Source organism: Delphinus delphis, chromosome 19, assembly GCF_949987515.2.
Source record: "Delphinus delphis chromosome 19, mDelDel1.2, whole genome shotgun sequence".
Lineage (NCBI taxonomy): Eukaryota > Metazoa > Chordata > Mammalia > Artiodactyla > Delphinidae > Delphinus > Delphinus delphis.
In genome coordinates, this window is record NC_082701.1 from 18,942,454 (window position 1) to 18,964,621 (window position 22,168).

General features: G+C 44.3%; 1 protein-coding gene across 1 annotated transcript in view; it reads right to left on the minus strand.

Annotated features, from left to right (window-relative positions):
- Positions 1-758: 758 nt before the first annotated feature.
- The window catches only part of DHX8 (DEAH-box helicase 8), a 29,321-nt gene continuing 7,911 nt past the window's right edge, over positions 759-22,168 (minus strand). Inside the window, exons 8-23 of the mRNA XM_059997420.1 lie at positions 21,962-22,165; positions 21,183-21,270; positions 19,266-19,363; positions 18,157-18,304; positions 16,944-17,125; positions 15,572-15,766; positions 15,081-15,266; positions 14,745-14,955; positions 14,018-14,199; positions 11,646-11,786; positions 8,677-8,832; positions 6,167-6,304; positions 5,552-5,680; positions 5,177-5,373; positions 4,519-4,698; positions 759-3,659 (exon numbers count right to left, since the gene is read on the minus strand). Coding sequence (XP_059853403.1) covers positions 3,440-3,659; positions 4,519-4,698; positions 5,177-5,373; positions 5,552-5,680; positions 6,167-6,304; positions 8,677-8,832; positions 11,646-11,786; positions 14,018-14,199; positions 14,745-14,955; positions 15,081-15,266; positions 15,572-15,766; positions 16,944-17,125; positions 18,157-18,304; positions 19,266-19,363; positions 21,183-21,270; positions 21,962-22,165 — 2,655 coding nt within the window. The 3' untranslated portion in view covers positions 759-3,439. The remainder of the gene's footprint in view (positions 3,660-4,518; positions 4,699-5,176; positions 5,374-5,551; positions 5,681-6,166; positions 6,305-8,676; positions 8,833-11,645; positions 11,787-14,017; positions 14,200-14,744; positions 14,956-15,080; positions 15,267-15,571; positions 15,767-16,943; positions 17,126-18,156; positions 18,305-19,265; positions 19,364-21,182; positions 21,271-21,961; positions 22,166-22,168) is intronic.

The following is a 22,168-nucleotide window of genomic DNA, read 5'->3' on the forward strand; positions in this document are numbered from 1 at the left end:
CAGCCATCTTCCTGTCCAGGATGAGGGAAGTGGGAGCCTAGTAGAGCTTTGAGGGCCTCCTGGGGCTTCTTCAGGCAGAGTTTGGCCTGTGGTTTCTGTGATCACAGTTGCTCCCATGACCATGCTACCCATGTGTACCCCAACTGTGTGTCCCCTCCCGCCGTGGCTCCAGGTTGCTGTTTTTGCTGAAGGTGAGGACAGAGTTTGTGTGGAGAGGATCTGGAGAGCAGGGAGAGAAGCAAGGCACCCAGGCAGGAGGGTGCAGGGAGGCTGGAGCAGCCCCGAGCCCTGGGTCCTGGCTAGTGGAGGAAGAACAGGCCAGACCTTCGCAGGAAAAGGGAAGGAGAAACAGCATGGATTCTCCTTGCCCAAATTTGGGGGAAACCAGAACCCTGGGCCAAGTTTTTGGGGTTCGGGGAAAGGCCAGGCTGCAAAAGTGACACCTAGAGAGGAAGTGTAACAGTAGATATGACAACGGGGTGGCTGTGCATAAGGGAAGGGCAAGATGGGCAGTTCTAGACCCAGCCCCTGTGTAAGCAGCTTCCTAGGAGCCAGGCTCAGGTGAAAACGGGTGCTCTCCATCCAGGTACATCAGAACTGCAGGGAACCAGAGCTGCGCTGAGGCAGGGCCGGCCCAACCCCGTTAATGCTTCACCCTCAGCCCCTGCCCAGTGCTTACGCCAAGATGGCAGAAAGGGATGCCACTCGAACCCTACCCACAAATAAAAAGCAATGTTATTTTTTTCCCCAGAAACAGAAAACAATGCTGATTTTCATAATTGAGAGCCAAGAGACAGAAAATTTTAAGAAACAAGTTTTAAAAAATATATGATTTAATTGTACATGAAAGCCAGGGTATCATGGTGGGAAGAGGTGTAAAGTCAAGTGGAAACCCTGAGGTCCCCAGTAGGCGCACATGAGGAGAGACAGGAATTTAGGTGAGAAGCAGTGTCCTGGAAAGGTCTCCACAGGCTGAGACACGTGACCTCTGCCCTCTGAAATGCGCGTTAACGAGACACTCCTCACAACTCTTGTTCAAATCCTTACACTTGGAGGGCACTGCTCCGAGTGGAGACAGCTACCAGATCACAACCACGACCACTGGAGAGAATTCTCTGTCTGAAGGAGAGACAGCCAAAACCAAATCGTGCTCCAGAATGGATGAAGGTGAACCCTGGACCAAGGCACGTGACCCAGCAGGAGAGCTGACATGTGGCCCGTGGGGATGGTCCCCCGACACACAGACAAGTACAAGACTCGGCACACGTGCAGGGGCAGGAGACTCCTGAGCTAGGCTCCCACAGGGGTGGGGTAAACAGCATACTCTTAACAACCGAGAAGACTCCAACTCCTTGCGTGAGACCCACATCCTCTCCCGGGCTGTCACTCAATCTCGGGAAATACTGGTTCAAGGAAGAGAAACAGGGGCCCCACTGTGTAGGAGCAGCAGGCGAGTCCTTCCCAATCTGGCTGGGAGCCCCCTTCTCCCTCTGGGCAGGCTCAGCAATACTGCCTACATGCTGTTTCCTGGTGGACAGTCAGAAGGTCAGACCCCAGCCATGTTGTCACAGCACAGACATGACCCCAGCTCTTCGGGGAGATGTTCAAGGAACACCCACAGAGCTGGGGTCCTTCTTTTTGCTCACCTAACCCAGAAAGATGACCAGCCTGCTGTCTCTCACCCTTGGCCTGTTAAACATCCCCTTTTCAACTTCAGCTTAAAACCCAAACCTCCTTCCTTGGGGGCGATGACTTCAGAGGTGCGAATGCCGTCAGTGCTGGTCACCCAGCTGGGACAGGTGGGCTGCCAAGCCCAGAGTTTGTTCCTAAACTGGAGAGACCTGGGCTGGAATTAAGACTGGCGAGCTGGGTACTCGGCCCCTGCTTCCACTTCACTTTCCTCGGTCCGTCCCTGCACTACCTCTCCCTATAATACCTTAAAGGTTAGCACGTAAAGATCCCCTGCCCTTAACTGCTGGCCTGGGCTTCCTGAGAAGCACACTCAGAATCGTAGGAGCTCACTCAGCTCAGTAAAGGGGTGGGGACCTACAGTCAGCAGATTCTGCTGGGTTGTTTCTGAATTGTCTTCAGGGTGGCTGGTTTGCTGCTCAATGACAGCCCACAGTCCTTTATATCCTGATATGTCATATGGTCTCTTTTAGTGTCCAGCGTACCACTGTATAGTAGTTCTAGTATTTACATCATTACTTACTGGTGTGAGGAGGTAGGAAGCAGTGCGGACCATAACACAGGATGTCCCCAATCCCCCGGGGGCTTCTCTACAAGACCAACTTCCCAGAAGTTCCACAGCCTGGCCCAGCAGCATCTGCCTGATGTTCTCCCAAGTCCAAGCCCAGAGGCTTCTCAGGAAATGTGAGGAGGGCACTTGGAGGTGGCCATTCCACAGCAAATGCTAGGAGAAAACCACCAAGCACGAGGCCAGGAGCACAGACCCTAGGCAGCACAAATCAGGCTCTGAGAGGTGCTCTGCTGATTTTCAGTTTGGAGGGGAGGAAGGGAGGCTTTGACCAAAAAAACCCTTTGTCAGACCTCAGGAGGATAAAAATAAAACCAAAATAAACTGAAGGTTGTGTCACTACTTACATGTTTCAAAAGGAAATAGGACACGCTGCATGTTGTGAGCATGGCAGGCGGGAAAGGGAGCCAGGGAGAGCCTTCTGTGTTCAATATGCGGCATCTGCAACCACTCAGGCGCCCCAAGTGGAGCGCCTGTGCAGTGGATGCGGTTAATCACGGGGCGGTCCACGCAGAGCCGGACCAGCGCCGGTGCTGAGAGATAAGACTGGAGGTCCGGCTGTGTGTCACCTCCCAGCCCAAAGAGGCCCCAGGCTCTGGTTTCAGGGTACTCTCCACTGAAGCCACAGGTACTAACCCTCCTCACCCTCAGCCCAGGCCAACACTAACCATTCAGCTAGAAGAAACAGCCACAGAAAACCAATTTTGTTTCCTTAAGAAAATAAATATTTGCAGGAGGTTAAGCAAAAGTACAGGGGCTGGACAGGGGCAGGAAGCGGGGCCAACACTTTCAGCGAGCTCTGTGGCTCCCTCCTCCAGAGTACCAGCTAGGGCATCAGGGCCCTCACTGAGTCCAGGTACCAGATGCTCACGACTCCCCTTTCCCATCCGAGGGCTGCGGAAGTTTCCCCTGTCTTGGAGATGATGCACTGTGCTCCCATGTTGGCTGTGAGCCCTGGCTGAGTGCCTTGGGGTGGTGGGGCTTGGAGGCTCTGATCAAACCAGGCGTAAATCCCTGTTTCTATTTTACCACCAGGGAAGAAATGAGAGACAAGTTTAGGAAATGCCCAGTTGAGATAGTCAGTCACTGGACAGCTGTATCCTCAGGATCAGCTTTTCATCAATAAGAGCGAGGCCAAGCCCTGGCCCACTGCTGCAGAAGAGACAAACAGACTCTTGCCTCTCAGCGCCGCCGGAAGGCTCGGGATATTCTCCAGGCGTTGGGTTCCTCATAGCGGTTGTACAAGGGTTCAAGTCGTTGCTGCTTCTTCTGCTTGCTTAGCTTGGTCGGGTCAGAGACCTTGAAGAAGGCTGGAGCAAACTCCACGAGCCACCGGGGGTCAATGGTGGTGACCTCACGCATGTACTCCTTCGTGGTCAGCACCAGCTCGTGGTACACCACCCTGAGCGGGGTACAGAGAGAGGGCTCAAGCCTCCGATACAGGCCTGGCTCCACGGCACCCTGGTCCCTGGTGGGCCTCAGCTGAGCTTGCATTTGACCCTCCTACCCCCCTCTCCTGCCTGACCCCTGAGGAGACTGCAGTCTCTGTTTATGATAGCCACAGCCCAATACTGAGGAGCCTGCACACCTCTAACCACAGAGAACTGCCAGTTCCAACGATTTAAATGACACGGAGCCAATCACATCCCTTCTCTGGACCTCGGATTCCTGCTCTGTGAAATGGGTGGTTTTCTGGGCTGTATCCATAGACCTCCAGGGCGCTGAAGAGGACCTCAGAGGCTGCCACAAGGGGATGGGGAAAGCCAAGCAGGCAAGGCTCTACATCTCCAGCCCTCTTCTACCACCACGGTGGCACTGTGGTTTTTAATTGGTTTTATGTTAGGGTGGGTAAGATTCCAATTTTTTTTAAAATACTACTTGGAAAAAAAATTTTTTTTTTAACCACCTCACTAGATAATCTCTAAGATCCTTCCTAGCTCTTACCCCCATGATTTTCTCTAAAAAGGGCCTCAGGACTTCCCTGGTGGTCCAGCGGTTAAGACTCTGCGCTTCCACTACAGGGGGTGCGGGTTCAATCCCTGGTCAGGGAACTAAGATCCCACGTGCCGCACAGTGCGGCCAAAAAAATAAAACTAAAAATAAATAAATAAATAATAAATAAAAAGGGCCTGATATTGTGTCTAATTCAGGCTCCTGCTTCTCTAGAAATATGAGCAATATTAGAATAGGAAGTGCTGGGGGTGGGTGAGGATACAAACACAAAAGGCCAGCAGATCCACAAGCTCTCTCTGCCCACCTACCATTCGGGCTGTCTGTTGAAGAGAGCACTGGAAGGATGGATGTAGACCACCTGCTGGTCGATCAGTGTCCGGTAACCCTCCTGTGGGTCTTTCTTGGCAGCGTTCCGGAAGAATCCACTGCAGATGGCCTTCTGCACTCGGACTGTGGACTTACCACAGGAGACCACATCCAGCTTGTGTCTAGCAGGAGAATAAATCAAGAGAGGACAAAGGTGTGAGACTATTCTGCTTTCAGAGGTTCTATCTTCTGGAATGATGGTACCCAACACATCCTTCTTGGGGTCCCCAGAGTTGGCACCAGGACCCTGCTTCCAGCCCTTCCAGGGGCAGCTCTACACAGCAGGAAAGATGGATGCCATAAGAGCCAGACACTTTGCTTCGGTTGTAATTCAACCCAACTAATAATGTTGCAGACGCTTGTAAACAAAGAGCATTGTCAACAACTAATATATCATCTCCCTCTTAGGAACTTTCTGAAGTGATTCTCAGCCACGTCCTTACCTGGGGAGGAGTACAACAAAGACGGAAAAGCTGGAGGACAAGAGTTATGTGAGGAGCAAGAGGACAGGTGCCTACAGCTTCACAGGTTCGTACAGAGACAAACAGACACGGCATTCAAGGAGGTTCAACTTGAACATGAGAAGTCACCGGGTGTTACCTGTCCATTATGCCCAACATCTGCTTGCGAATGTCCTGGGCCCGGCGCAGAGAACGAGCCTGGATAAAGTTCTCATAGCACCATGGGTTGGAGAACTTATTGTTCTTCCAGGAGTTGTACACGGCCAGCAGGGTGAGGTGGTCCCCTTCGGTCTGGTGGAATTTGGCCTTCTTCTGATCTGCAAGGGCTTGTTTATCCTGCAAGCAGTGCGGAGAGGATCATTTTCCACCCCACAGCTACTAACTGAACATCCAGCAGTGCTGGGGAGCCCTCTGCGGCCCCATCAAGTGTCCACATTAAGCACTGTGGTGGCAACAGGCTGATTTCACCCAACTTCACCTGACCCCTATCTGAATGTGGGCCTGAACTCCCTACCTTGGGCCTGTAGAAGACGTTCTGCACAGACAGCATGGACACAATGGTCAGCATTTCCTCACTGCAGCCTAGATGCACAGACATGATCAGCATTTTGCACAGCATTGGCTCCAGGGGGAACTCTGCCATCTAGAGGGAGAAGAAGAAACTACAATTGCATCCCTGGGGAAGACCCATCTGGGGTTGCCACTGTAAAAACACTGGTCAGAGTGGGTAACAGACCACAGGAGGTTTACCTAAGCACTATGGTGTGGGATGCCTGGCTCTATCAGAAGACTTTTTTATTTTTAATTTCCCAAATAAACCCAATAAAATGTATGTGACCAAGAATATAACTACCATTGGGATAGGTGGGAATTTTGCAGACATCTTTTCAAATTAAGGCTAGACTCAATAATATATCATGAGGTAAGATTAACTGAATAGAATTTCTTTTTCTGTAAAGAAGAAAGAGTTTTAAGTGACAGCGGAAAATCCAGGTTAAAAACAGGCATGTAGAATTCTACTCAAAGCTTATCCAGGGCCTCAGAGTTTAATCTTTTAAACAGAACAGAGTATGGAAGGTTAGCCAGGGAACCTTCCCCAAAGCACCAGAAGTTAGGTTCTGTCCCCTACCCTGCGGCCCAGGCGAGTAAGTAGGCCCTCGTCGTCCAGGGCCCCCAATGTGTATAGCTGCTCCATGGCTGTGATCAAGGTTTCCATTGGCGGGGCATCCATAAAGTCAAAGGACAGCAGGTCATTGATGCCCATGGCCTAGAACAGAAGAGAAGAACGTGTGTGATGGGAAGGTCAGCCTCACCAGTGTTAACATGGAGGGAGACTACTTGTCACCTTCTCTCTTATATCTTCGACTGCAATTAGGAAGCCACTAGCAGGATCAGCAGGAATCTCCAGGAATGTGCCACACAAAACTCAAGACTGATAGAAAGCATATACTTTCTCGGGAAACTTTAAAAAACACTCTCTCAGAATGACAGTATGTACAGCTTAACGACAAAAAGATAAAAATTTAAAAATGGGCAAAGGTAGACATTTCTCCAAAGAAGATATTAAAAATGGCCAACAAGCACATGAAAAGATGCTCAATATAACTAGTAATTAGGGAAATGCAAATCAAAACCACAATGAGATACCACTTCATACCCACTAAGATGGCTATAGCTATAATTTAAGAAAGAAAAAAAGAAAGAAAGAAAATAACAAGTGTTGGCAAGATATGGAGAAATAGGAATCCTCATATGTTGCTGGTGGGAATGTAAAATGGTGCAGCTGCTGAGGAAAACAATTTGGTGATTCACCAATAACTTAAACAGAGAATTACGAAATGATCCAGGAACTCCACTTCTAGATATATACCCAAAAGAACTGAAAGCAGGGACTCAGACAAATACTTGTACGTTAAGTTCACAGCAGCATTATTCACAATAGCTAAAAGGTAGAAACCAGCCAAATGTCCATCAATAGATGAATGGATAAACAAAACACCGTATATACATACAATGGAATATTATTCACCTTTAAAAATGAAATTTTAACACATGCTACAACATGATGAACCTTGAAAACATCATACTAAGTAAAATAAGCCAGATCAAAAGGACAAATATTTTATGATTCCATTTATCTGAGGTACCTAGAATAGGCAGATTCATGGACACAGACAGTAGAATAATGGTTACCAGGGGCAGAAGGGAGGGGAAAAGGGATAGTTTAGTTAAATGGGTACAGAGTTTCGATGTGGGATGATCAAAAAGTTCTGGAAACGGACAGTGGTGATGGCTGTGTGGCTGCACAACACTGTGAATGTACTCAATGCCACTGAACTGGACATTTTAAGATTACAGTGATAACGTATTGTGTATTTTATCATAATTTAAAAAAAAAGACAACAACCAGCTTGCCCTGTCTCTTGCATACATAATTTCTCCTGTGCACCTAGGAAGTGCCTTGTACCATGTTAGGTGGCAGGGATATAAAGGTGACTAAGACATGGTCCCTGCTCTCAGAGTTCACAATGGTGAGACACGTGGACACAAAACCACCGGCAATCTGCCTGGCACAGAGTGTGTATTCGATACATTTGTTACCAAATTTGATGACTAAGAGAGACAAGTGAATGATGCCCTATCCAAGTGTGTATAAAGGGAGATGTGGCAGGACCTAAGCTTTCTGCTTCTTTCCCATAAAGTGATGGTGACCATAAACACAGCGGGTGTTCAGTAAATTCTTACTGTATAAGAACTACAAGGAATTATGTTAGCAACCAGTAAGCACTGTGCCCAGTGCCCTTACCTGCATTATCTCCTTTATGTTCGCAGGAGAGACTATTAACAGCCCCCGCTTTTGAGAGAATAGAGGGCAGAAGGCCGAGCAGATAAATTTGCCAAGGACACACAGCTCGGAGCAGAAGTTTGAGCCACAGATGCCTCTCTGTTCTCACTCCAGAGACTGGAGCAGGTTTTTTTTTCTGAAGCTCTGTTTTAGCCTCTCTTACAGGGAATGAATAATAAATGACAACAGAGCACTCTGCATCAGCGAAGTGCTAGGGCTCCAGCGCAGCATCAGTGTCGGGGGGTGGGGGGCGGGGGTCCCATCATCTAGGAAATTACTCATGCAGCTCCCCCTGCCAAAAGACAAGGAAGGTCCTCACAGGGGACTGAGAGAGGAAGAGCAATGATTCAGAATGAAAACCGAGTCCCCAGGGGGCCAGGCTGAAATCTGTACTAACAGTTCCCCTTTTTGGATTGGGGGTTTTGCTTCTGTTCTAAAAGAACAGAATTGGATCTGAAAGTTAAAGGGTTGAGGGAAGTGAGTTTGTCCACAGTTTGGCACTGATTCGATTTTTCCTAATATCCTGTTTGAAAATGCTCCCAGCTAAAACCTTTTATAACCAAATACCCTGCTGGTTACGATGGCAAGAAAAAATGTCACAGCACACATGCCAATTTAGCCCCAGCCCCGCAGCAGACAGGCTGTTATCACATCCGTTTGCATTCCACTCAAAGGGACTGGTTCCATGAGGTTACTGAAGTATTTAACAAGGTTCATAAAACTGAGATTCATTTACTAAGGCCATAGGATTGGACTGTTCTACCAAAGCATTCTAACAAGACAGTGATTTCTACCTTGAGTGAGAGCACTGTGCTTGCTAAGTTGGTTCTCTGGATTTCCGGCACGTTGGTGGTCAGCATTTCATCTCGGTAGGCACGTTCTGTGTACAGCCTGTAACACTTTCCTGGGCCTGTTCTCCCAGCTCTGCCAGCGCGTTGCTTTGCCTGAGCCTAGAGGAGTGGGCATATAAAAGTAACATATCTGTTAAACATTGCTTAACAGCTTTACCCAGGAAATCTGTTAAAAGAGGGGCACTCAGCAACAGGCAAAACCTAAAATGGGGTTTATTTCACTTCCTTTAGGGTCATTTCCAAGACTACCTACCAACGCTCTTATCATCCCCTCTCCAACACTCAGCATTTCAGGAAACTTTGTTCAAGTGAGGCCAAATACAAGCAAGTGAATAGAAGAAATATGGTAAAGATCACAGAAATATACCTTCAAAATAGTGTGGCAGGGGCTTCCTTGGTGGCGCAGTGGTTAAGAATCCACCTGCCAATGCAGGGGACACGGGTTCGATCCCTGGTCTGGGAAGATCCCACATGCCGTGGAGCAACTAAGCCCGAGCGCCACAACTACTGAGCCCATGCGCCTAGAGCCTGTGCTCTGCAACAAGAGAAGCCACCGCAATGAGAAGCACACGCACCACAACGAAGAGTAGCCCCCGCTCGCTGCAACTAGAGAAAGCCCTCGCGCAGCAATGAAGACCCAACACAGGCAAAAAATAAAATAAAATAAAAAATATTAAAAAAAACACAAAATAGTGTGGCACATCATAAATGAGAAAGCATAAAACAAAATGACAAAACCCACCCTCCACAGTGATGACCAAATGTAAGTGAACTGAATAAATATAATGTTAATCATACCAGTGAATGAGTCTGCAGCTGTTTTAAAAATTCGGTTTGAGATGCTCAATGACAGGAGGAAATGTTCACTCACAGAGGTGAAAAAGCAAGTTGCCAAACAAGGTAATACTAATTTTATTTATTTTTTAATCTTAATGCAAATACACAAACTACCAGAAGTAAAAAACTAGGGAAAAAATACCTTAAAATGTTAACTGTGGCTAATTCTAATGGTAGGCTTGTTGATGAGTTCTATTTTCTTTATCAAATATCCAACAATGAACATATATCACCTTAATATTCAGGAAAATTAAATACTTAATTAAAAACCGCACACTTACTACACTACTAGAATTGCAACCTGAAACAAACATGAAAAAAGATGGGCAAGAAAAACATCAAAATGATGACAGTGATTGGTGGTAGTAGGACTATGGGTAACTTCCAAAATAATGTAATGTAATCTCGCCCTGGGAGAAGGGCGCTAATTTTTGAAATTAAAAAAAAAATGTAGGTTAGCCCTAGGTTGCTAGGAAACAGTGAATAGCAATCTGAAGAGGGCTGTTTTCTGACAAAACCATCTGTCTTATAAATAGTATCAGGATTTAGAAATTCCTATGCCAGCTCCAAACCAAAGGATGGAATATGCAAGGTCACTACCCACTCAAAGGCAGGCAGCAATCACACACCGTGGCAGACTCCACAGCATTCTACAGGTGTCTCTCCAAATCAGGGAGAGCAGATAATAATAAATAATTTCTCCATCACTGCGAGTTGCACGTATCACCCCCAGGAGAACTGTACAGAGTACACATGCTGGGGCCAGACTGCCCTGGTTTAAATCCTGGCTCCACCAGCTGTGTAACAGGCAAGTCACATAACCCCTCTGGTTGTCAGTCTCATTTGTGAAATGAGGATAATAATAACATCTACAACAAAGGATCAACTGAGAATACAATGAGTTCATGTATGTGAAAGTAGCTGGGACAGTGCCTGGCACTTAGGAAGTACCCTGCAAGTCTTAGCTATTATTACTAAAGTTTCAAAACGAAAACAGCCTTATGGTATTATAAATTATGAAGGTAATACATACCTCTTACAGAATATTAAGATAATATATATAAAATAGATAACTAATAAGAACCTGCTGTATAGCACAGGGAACTCTTCTTCACTTTGCTGTACAGTAGAAACTAACACAACATTGTAAAACAACTATACCCCTATAAAAAATTTTTTTTTTAAAAAGGACAATATATAAGAGTACAGGGAAGAAAAGGTGCTTTACCCATCAGCACAGTAACCAGCAGCACCACCAAGAAATAACCCTGGCTAACATTTCGCCAACATGCTTTCGGTCGCAGGCACGTTTACATACACTGTGCACAAGCACACACATTTTTAAACAAAAATTGGATTATACTACTCATGTTATTTTGTAGCTCACTTTTTTCAAACGCTATATCAGAGTTATGCTTATGCCATTAAATATAGATACACACCACCTTGTTAATGTCACATAACATTCTATGGAATGAATTTACCACATTTTATTAAACTACTTCCCTTTTGGAGCTCATTTAGAATTTTTCCAGGTTCCCTCCAATATAAACAATGCTCCAGTGAACATCCTTTTCCATTACCTTTGGATATGTGTTCAATCATTTCTAACTTTCAGATATACTTCTAGAAGCGGAACTGTTAGGTTAAAGAAATGAACTTTTACATTTCGGATACATTGTGGCCAAACTGCCTTCAAAAGGGATGATCAGGCTATTCGTTTTTAAATATAATTTAGGTAGGAGATTATTCCATAATTACCAAAGAAACATCATCTCATGAATTATTACTATCTCAGATATCTGTGGCTAAGTGCAATACTTTAAAATATATGTTCTTACCACTTATATTAGATCATCTAGGGTGCTAGGATTCAATTTCTTTTTTTTTTTAAGTTCCAGTTTTATGGGGCTTTTTAATGTTGACACACAATTCTGGAGATTAAAAACAAACAACACAAAATCTCCCTTATCTCAAGAAAGCAGCCAGCATCTTAAAACCATAAAATTCAAAATACAAAACCATAAAAAATTTCAGAAAAGCCCTAACCAGGATTTTCAGAAAAGCTGCCATACCTGAGAAATAGGAGTTACCACGAGCTGGTCGATCCCAGTCTTAGAATTGTAAACTTTCTGCTTCACGAATCCAGGGTCCACCACATAGTAAATGCCGTCAATAGTCAGTGATGTCTCCGCAATGTTGGTGGCAATCACGACCTGCAGGCAAGAAGGACACAGCTGGATTGAGCCGCCCAGGCTCAGCCCAGAGGTGTGAGAGGAGACTTCTGAACTCAGACACCTTCCCAAAGGGATTGTGTGGCTCTCCCTCTCTCTAGATGATTAGAGAGCACTTAACCTCAGTTTGGCCTCAAATGGGCAGAAGGGGAGGTGCCTTCCTCTTAAGGGTTAGGTTGGGGAGGGAGCGGCACCTGAGAGAAGTGGAGTAGGAAAAAGCAGTGGCCAGTCAAAGCCAATTTCATTTGGTGCAAATGGTTACATATCTCATTTTCTAGATCCAATGTTGATTACTACAATTTTAATTTTCTAGCACGCTGGGAAGGCAGAGATTTCCTGGCATCACATGTGCCAGTGCAAAATGAGATTTTTCTTCCCCCACGGGGACATCTGGACTACAAAATGGGCTGTTTGTGTATGTGGAACAAGAGGGAGATTTTTTTTCTGATCATGAAATGAACTATAAGGCGGCAGAGGAATTTCACAGTTTGTGTGTATGCAGCAGTATATGTGATCTAGAAGATTATTGGTCTCAGCTTGGCACTGCCACTGTTCTTCCACCCAGAGGTTCAGATAATAAAACACAAATGCTCAGAAAAATCATTGTTAGGAGGCACCGAAACATCTCACCCCATGCCAGCATCTTACCGGCCCTGAAACGCTTCTACCTGCCAGAGAGCTGCAGAAGCCCTCCCGGAGAGAAGTGTCATCACCAGGAACAGAACAGAGGAGGAATCACTGTCCTCCCACCAAACCTGCTCCTCCTCGTTTCCCTCCTCAGCACCATCTTCCATCCAGCTGCCCAAGCCAGAAACTGGTAGTCATTCCTGACTTCTCCCCTCTGCCCTTCCCTAAACCTCCAGGCATCCACTATGTCTTGACCATTCTAACTCTTTAATGTTATTCAAATCCTTCTATCTTCCAGATGGTTACTAGATTCATTGTGGTGGTCATTTCATAATATATGCAAATGTCAAATCACTTTGTAGTGCCCCTGAAACTAACATAATGTTGTACATGAACTACATTTCAATTAAAAAAGAAAATCCATCTGTCTTCCATTCCTAGGTATATACTCAAGAGAAATGAAAACACATGTCCACACTAAAACTTGTAAACAAATGTTCATACCAGCATTATTCATAATAGCTAAAATGTGGAAACAATCCAAATGTCCATCAACTGATGAATGAATAAACAAAATGTGGTACACTCTGTTCTACAACAGAATATTATTCAGCAATAAAAAGAAATGAAGTGTTTATACATGCTACAAGTAAAAGAAGCTAGTCCGCAAGGACCACACATTATGTCATTCCATTTATATGAAATGATGAAATGTCCAGAATAGGAGAATCCAGAGACAGAAAGTGGATGAGTGGTTCCCAGGGGCTGAGCAGAGGGTGGATGGGGGATGATTGCTAAAGCGTGCAGGGTTTCTTTGAGGGGTGATGAAATTGTTCTAAAAATTAACAGTAGTGATAAATGGTGATTGATTAATGATTAATAATGGTAATTAATGGCTGCACAATCCTGTGAATATACTAAAAAAATTCTGTGACCATACTAAAGTGTACTGAATTGTATGCTTTAAAGGGACAATTGTATGGTATGTAAATTATATCTCAGTAAAACTATTATTTTAAAATCCATCTGTCCCCTTTCCCACTGCCTCAATACACACACTCACAGTCAATTCCAGCTGCTGGAACTACACAGCTCCCTGAAATGGCCACACTCTCTCACCCCTCGGCTATCACAGCCTGTTCTGTCTACTCAGAATGCATGTTCTCCTGCCCTTCTCGTCTAGATGAACATCCACGTGTTCTTCAGGACTAGCTTAGATCCTCACTTCCTGTAAGAACACTGGGTTGGGTGCTACCCCACTGGGCATCCAGCACACCAGCAGCACGTTCACACTATATGTTAAAGGCCTGTCTACCGGTGGATGTCCCACAGCAGATAGAAGCCTGTCCTCAGACTGCAGCCCTGGTGTCTACCCCAAAGCCTGGCAGATGCTCAAAAAAATATCTGTCGAATGAAGGAAAAGAGAGGAAGAAGAGCAGGATCACATACAAGACCCTCATTCCTTAACAAACCGGCTGGACCACTTTCTAAAACATAATAAACAAGACTCACATACACCTTAAGCAATGCCCGTTAGGGCCAGCTGCATACAGCACATGGTTTCAGAGCACAAGAGCCCGTGTTACCTTTCTGCTGCCAGGTGGAGCTGGGTCGAAGATTCGGGTCTGCATCTCACTGGGAAGAGCAGAGTACACTGGAAGGATAATCAACTCTGGAACATCGGGTCCCAGGGATTTCATTCTTTCATACAGGATCTCACAAGCAGTATCGATCTCTTCCTGACCAGTCAGGAAGACCAGGATATCACCTAAGAGGAGAACAGAAGCATTGACTTTCTGTGTGTGTGCCCTATACAAAGGCCACAGTGACATTCACCAAACTCCAAACGATGGAAAACACACTCATATTCTGACCTCTAACAAATCAAGAGGTTTTCATCTATTCATGTTTATTCATTTGTTTGTTTTTGGTTTTTTTAATTTTTTAAAATTTGTGTCTATATTTAAATAGATGCATTTAAACCCTACACGCCATTATTTATATTTTCATCACCACCATTTCAAACATGTAAGCCTGAGACTTACAGACAGACCAATACTTAAAAGGCATTTTTTTAAACGTCTAAACTACAGGATGGTTTTTTTGGTTTTTTTGTTTGTTTTGGCCGTATCACGAGGCTTCCAGGATCTGAGTTCCCCGACTAAGGATTGAACCCGGGCCCCCGGCAGTGGAAGCATGGAGTCCTAACCACTGGACTGCCAGGGAAGTCCCTAAAAGGCATTTTTTAAAAGATGAGCAAAAATACCTACATTAGGACTTGGTCTAAGAGGAAAAAATGCTCTTTCCCCCTACCTGGTGGCTCTGTTAAGTGGATCTGCATGACAGTGATCAAGCTGGCATCCAGATAATCGGTTTCAGGTTCCTTTGTATACAATATTTCTACTGGGTATGTTCGACCTGGGATGGTGAAGATGGGAGCCTCATAGAAGTACTGAGAAAACTTCACCGCATCCAAGGTGGCTGAGGTGACAATCAGCTTCATGTCCTGCCGTTTCTGAACCGTCTAAAGGGAAATGCAATGTAGCTGACGAAAAAGGATTGCCCAAAGAGGCACAGGTACTCAAATCCAATTCCCAGAATTCAGTTCCCAACAGGTAGAATAAAGGTTACCAAAGAGCACCTAGTTACCTTTTTCAACAATCCAAAGAGCACATCAGTGTGAATTGTTCTCTCATGCGCCTCGTCCAACATGATGATTGCATACTGAGTGAGGTCGGGGTCAATCAGGCACTCTCGGAGCAACATCCCGTCCGTCATGTACTTGATAACTGTTTCGGGGCTGGTGCAGTCCTCAAATCGAATGGTGTAGCCCACCTAAAGCAGAACAGAAGCTGAAAACCTTAAGACACAAACCTCTCCTTTTTGCAATCTCCAGGCAAGATTTTAGCCCAGGCTATTACCCATAATCTTAACAGACAGAATTTGACCAAGATGTACAATGATTCCCTCAAAGTAAAATCTGCCTTGGACTTGATCCTGAACAGATCAGTGATGACCATGAGAACCCTCTCTCTCAGGAGAAACCTGAAAAAGGTAGAATTGCTCCCATCTTAGAGACAGAGATCTGGGCCTTTACACGTTCTTCAGGCATTTTCAGCATAGCTTCGCCAACCACTTACCTCTTGGCCTAAGCAACAACCAAACTCCTCTGACACTCTTTTGGCCACTGACATGGCCGCAACTCTTCTGGGCTGCGTACACCCAATCTTGCCCCTGGAAGTGTAGCCCGCCTCTGCCAGGTACTGGGTGATCTGCGTTGTCTTCCCAGACCCTGTCTCTCCGATGACAATCAGAATCTGATTGTCATGGACAGCCTGAAGACAGCCAAACATAAACACGGTCATTAAAATCTGCCGCACATTTTGGAGTAAAGCAACTGATTATGCTCTAACACTAAAGGAGAAGAAGGGGAAACAGTAGTATACACACGGAAGATGACAATCAGAGCTTAAATTATTTTTAATGACGCATAGAAACAAATGCTAACAGTGATTTTCTATGAGCAATGCTCTTTCTTATTTTAATCGCATGTATGACAAATTAAAAACTTTAAACTTTATGAGAATTCTCTTTTTAACTGACTCAAATTTTTTTAAATTTATTGGTTTCCTTAAGTTCATAAAAACACAAAGATGATGCTAAAAGCATAACTATCCAGATAGACCTAATATTTTATATACGTACATGTATTTTTTAAGTGTTACACAAACATGGTTAAAGAATTCAGTAGTAAATAAAAAAGTTAAATACAATGTTCCTTTCTACTGCCATTCCCAAATCTATAAAGTCACTTTACCCCCTAAAGTCACCTGATTTCTACACTGTTTATAACAGCAAAGGACATCCATCAACCTATACATGTCTATTAACACAGGACTAGTTAAATAAGCCAGAGCACATCCACATAACAAAGCACCTTAAAAAAAAAGGGAACAATGCTGAGCTATATCACTAAGGAGAAAAAGCTAAACACAGAGCAGTACATATAATACGCTGTCACTTAGAAACACATACAGCTCATATAAAACATATAATATCTGTGTTTTCGTATATATTTGTACTTCATTGTATATGTATAAGATGTCATTGAAAGGATTCCCTGGAAACTAGTGAACTCAGTTGCCTCAGGAAGGTTTAGTGGTCTTAAATCAGATCTCCAGAAAATGGAAATAAGTATCTGAAGCAAAGATTTGCCTCAATGTCAAGTCAAGCATCCCGATTATGCTTATTGTCCAGAGCTATTTGTCTGTGCGACACAATACTCTGTCCACTTGCTCTAGGGATCCCTAGTTCAAACAGATTTATTTCCTCATAGGAAAAAAAAAAATGTGTGGACTAACATATACATATTTTTTAAGTACTTGGAAATGCTTTTTTCCTATCACCTTCGGAAAAGCCACTTCAAATGTGCTAATTTCAATTAAAACATGTCATCCTCTTTTTAGAAAACACCCTGACTTCCCCACCAACACATCATAAAGGGCTTCTCACCTGGACCAGCTGCTCCTTCAGTTTGTAGATGGGCAGGCTCTCTCTCTGTTCAATGATTGACATCTGGGTCTTTTTTCCATAAGAAGCTTTGTTGCCCCCAAAGGCATGCTTCTTCCACTCGGGAATGTCATTGGGCATCATCCCAATACCCCTCATGTTGGCAGCAATCTGCCTGCCTTCCGCTGCAAAGGAAAACAGGCGACTTAGTATCATCCTCATGCTACCTCGCTGCCCTCTCCCCCCACACTCAACAAATCACATTTCTCCAGTACGTCCCTCCTCTCTGCTATCTCTGTCTTGAAGCCACCATCTCTCTCCTCTGAACTATTATAAAAGCCTCCTAATTCACCACATGTGTCTACTCTTGCCCCATCCAATCCATTTTGTAGGGCACCCTCAATAATCCTTTGGAAATGCAACTCTGATCTTGCCACTTCCCTGCGTAGAACTTTGCACCATTTCCCCGTGAACTTTAGGATTGAGCCCTAATTCCTAATGCCATCTCCAAATTCCTGGCAGCCACAACTCACCCCCCACCTCTCTGCCCATCATTCTCTCTATTCCAGCTACACAGTTCTTTCCCACATCACAGCCTCAGCACAGGCTATTCCTCAGCCTGGAACATATTCCCCAATCCCCACGCCAGCCCCTTTGACAGACTAAGTCCTATTTATCCTTCAGGTCTCCACCTTCCCAGGGAAATGACCCACCACAGCCAACTATACTACCTGTACTTCTTATCTATGTAGCACTCATCGTGATTTGGTCAGTAATTTGGTAGTATTTGGTTAATATCCATTTTCCCCACTAAAATGTGAGCCTCAGAGAGCAGGGATCCTGTCTGCTTCCTTCACAGTTGTATACCCAGGTACCTAACACAAACAGTAAGTATTTGTTATGACTGTATCCAGCAGTCAGTTAATATTTACTACACAAAGATTTATATGAAAAGAGAAGTTTCAAAGCTGTATTATCTTTGGAATAAAAGTTTTTAAGTTACTCAGAAGAAAACAGCCAGTCTAATGATTTGACCACGGTTACGAAAACATTTAAAAAACAAACCAAAAACGTGCTCTAACTGAAGGGAAAAACTAAATCACCAAAGCCAAGGCTAAATCTTTAGTTATGTACTGGCAGTGCCTTCTCCCTGTGTATGTGAAAGTTCAGATTTTTTTTTTTTTGAAAAGTCCATAGTCCCCTCCCAGAGTCCTACCATCAGGCAGAGGATCAACCCAATGTTTGTTGAGTCCCATGGGAATAGAATCCATCTCCGCTTCCCGCTGGGCCTGCTTGAGTTCCCGCCTTTCTTTGGCGAGGGCACTCTGCATCATTGCTGCTTGGGAGAGGGAACCATCCGGGTTCTAGTGCAACAGAGGACAAAGCAACATCAGAATGGGATCTCAGCATGCATTAAATATCCAGGAAATAAAATTCAGATGTTAAGCCACTCAAATCTAAAAAGAGGCCCACCCAGAAGAAAGTTCATATTAACACACCAGATTGCATGAAAGAAATGGATAAACTGTACTATATTCAGAGAAAATGAACAAGGACAATGATAAATCACTGAAGAAATTAGGGATTTGGGGCTTGAAGATGGGAACCCCAAGAGAATGGACATGTAAGAAATGGATAAGAATTCTTCTGTATGGTCCTGAGAACTAAAATTGAGACCAGTGAGATGCCTCAATAAAACATATTCAGGTCTACCTAAAGAAGAACTATTGATCAGATCCATCTGGGGATGGAATGGGTCTCCTCAAGGGCTGGTGAATTCACCAACATTTTCAAGCAGACATGAGAAGACCACGTGGGAGGAACACTGAAGAAGGATACATGGGCGGATTATAAGCATCAGCTGGGCTGGGAGATCTTTAAGATACCCTTTTCCAAACCTAAAATTTTATCATAATTATTCAGTGAATTCTTCTCCTCACACTGCATGTCACAAGCTTTCTACTGGGGGGCCCAATTGCTCAAGTGAACCCTTCAAAATTGCCCTTGAATCTGCAAGGTAATGACTCAAGCCCTAAAGCCTGGGCAAAGGCAGTGATGGTAGATCCAGCACTCATATTTACCTCTGCTTCCTCCCAAAACACACTAAAATGAGAGTATAAGAATTTAAAAGGCAAAAACAACAAAGCCAAGTCAATCTTCCTCTAAAACAAAAATATCCTGGACCCCGACCAACAGTCACTATTACCTCCCGAGGCCTGAATTCTGCTTACTCAGATCTAGTAACCTGCTCTGAAAAACTGAATTGCCACATTAGGAAAAGAAGTTCACTTGACACGTCCAGGTTAGAGTCTCAGTGTTTCTCACCTTGACAATTTTGATGGGGCTCATGTCCATGCTTTGCTTGGTGTGCCCTCTCAGGAATGGAGGCTCTTCCTCAACCAGTTCAATCTCAAGGTCCTCATCTAAAAGTTCCCCAAAAGAAGAATCAGCCAAAAAAAAAGAGAGAAATGACTGATCGTTTTCACCAAAACAATACATTTCCACAAGCATCAGCAATCTTTATCAAAGATAGCTCCCAAGGTCAAAACTGTAATGCAGGTGTCTGCTTCCCCCTCCACCAGCCATTTCTAGGGCATCTGTGCCCCAGCCCAAGAACTGATCAGAGCTTTCTTCAAAAGAAGTTAAGCCTGTGGAAAAATGCTGTCTGACACTCTAAATGGCGCTAAGGCATTTGCCATCCAACTTCATATGGAATAACTCCTAACCCACAATAGATTAGGGAGAAAAATTTTAGTTGGACAAATGGACAATACCAAATGCTGACAAGGATGTGGAGTAACAGAGACTCACTTACATTTATGGTAGAAGTGTAACTTGGTACAAAAACTTTAGAAAACAATGTGGACTCCCTGGTAAAGTTGAATACACACATTTCCTACCACCCAGAAATTCTCCTCCTACATGTTTAGGAAAAAGAGACGGTCTTGCATATGTGAATTAAGAGACAAACACAGGAACTTCATAATAGAACTATTCATAAAGGTAAACAAAAAAACCGAGAAGACAGCTTATATGCCCATCAAAAAGTAAAATGAGTAAATAATGGTAAATTTATATACAGAAAAACTCTACAGCAATGAAAACGAGTGAAAAATAACTATAAAAATCAACATAGAGGGACTTCCCTGGTGGCACAGTGGTTAAGAATCCGCCAGCCAATGCAGGGGACACAGGTTCAAGCCCTGGTCCAGGAAGATCCCACATGCCACGGAGCAACTAAGTCTGTGTGCCACAACTACTGAGCCTGTGCTCTAGAACCCGTGAGTCACAACTACTGAGCCCGCATGCCACAACTACTGAAGCCCACACGCCTAGAGCCCATGCTCCACAACAAGAGAAGCCACCACAATGAGAAGCCTGCGCACTGCAACGAAGAGTAGCCCCCACTTGCCACAACTAGAGAAAGCCCGTGCGCAGCAACAAAGACCCAACACAGCCAAAAATAAATAAATAAATTTAAAAAAAATCAACATAGATAAATATGGAAAGAATGATGGTGACTCAAAAAAAAAAAAAAAAAAGAAGTTCAAAAACAGACAAACTGAACAATACAATGTTTAGGGATAGATATATAGTAGATAGTAAAATGCTAAAGGAAAATAGGAAATAATTAACGCAAAATTTAGAATGGTGGTTGCCCAAAGGAGGAAGGAGGAAGATCTAATCAGAGAGTGGCATGTATGGGTTTCAAAGGTATTGGTAGGTAAAGTTCTACTTAACTGGGTGGTAGGTACACAGATGATCATTTGTTATTGTTATATAAACTATATAACTATATACGCAGATGTTCATTTGTTATTGTTATATAAACTATACACACTTTATTAAGGAATTTATTTCACCATTTTAAAAAATTGCCTATGGGCTAAGTCAAAAATTATTCCAGGGCAACTCAGAGGTAATCTAGGCAGATCCAGGGTTTACAGAACAATTACTAAAAATGTGAGATCAAATTCACTCCGCAAAATACAATTATGACTTTTTATATCCTAAAAACTGATTATAAGCAACAAATGTAACAATATATACACATTTATCAGAAAAATGAAGTTTTTTGCTTCCATCGTAAGGAGACCCTTTTCCTTTGAGAGATGAGTGGTGAGACCCAAGGAACAAATGAGTTTAAGCACTGGGTTAAACTACAAATAAACCCTATCCACGGCTCAACTTGCCAACTGTCCTCCCAACCCATCATCCTGCTCCATCTAAGTGGTTGGTTACCTTCTTCATCATCCACTTTAGGGAGAATGCCAGTCTCTTCATCAAAGTCTGGAAACTCTTCTTTGGAAAGGACATTGGCAGCAATCATCTAGCCAAAGGATAAAAGGAAGCATTTGTCACCTGCTAGATCAAAACTCTTCTTTGGTAGGAGAGTTAATACAGAGATTTCATGTAGGAAACCAAGGTGTTTTCCTCTGCTGATCCAGGACTGCAGGGCCTTGAACACCATATATCCCATCCCTAGGGGGGCACGACAACATGCCCCCAAAAGCACAGCTCAACGGTCTCATCCCCAGGGTGTTATCTGCTCCCTCCCTTGACTCCACAGCATTCTGCACACCCCTTATTATGTAATTTGTAAGTCTTCCCAGTTATTTGTTTCAATCTATCTCCTCCCCTGGAGGAGAGATCCTCAAGGGTAGGAACCACGATAGGTCCTCATAGCCCTAGCATCTGCACAGTGGCCTGGCCAACAGCGCTTTTATGTTTACTGACTAATGATGAAAACAAGAATGAACATTTATATAACACATAACACAGGAAGGCACTAACCTAAGAGCTTCACTTCTACTAACTCGTTTAATCCCCACAATGTCACCACTGGCCCTGTTTTACAGATGGGGGCGTGGAGGCACAAAAAGGTAGTGTAACCTGGCTCAGGACCACAAGCTAGCAAGTGGCCTAAAGTCACCCAAGCCATCATGCTCCAGGGCCCGCACTCCTAAACACCATGCTACCTGCTGAATGACTACGTGGCCATAAGAGCAAATGGCCCCAACCTGCTTGATCTCCCACTTCTCCGGGTCAGAAATGCGGGTAAGGCGCTTGCGCTCCAGCGAGTCGTCCTCTACTTCAGGGGCACTGACGAGGGAGAGGTGGGTGGGTCTATCCGGATTCCTCATAGAGGTCTCCTCGTTGGTCTCCCCAACAAGATTCCGTCGTCGATTTGGGTTTAGATCTTCTCCAGTCTCTTGATCCACATCCTA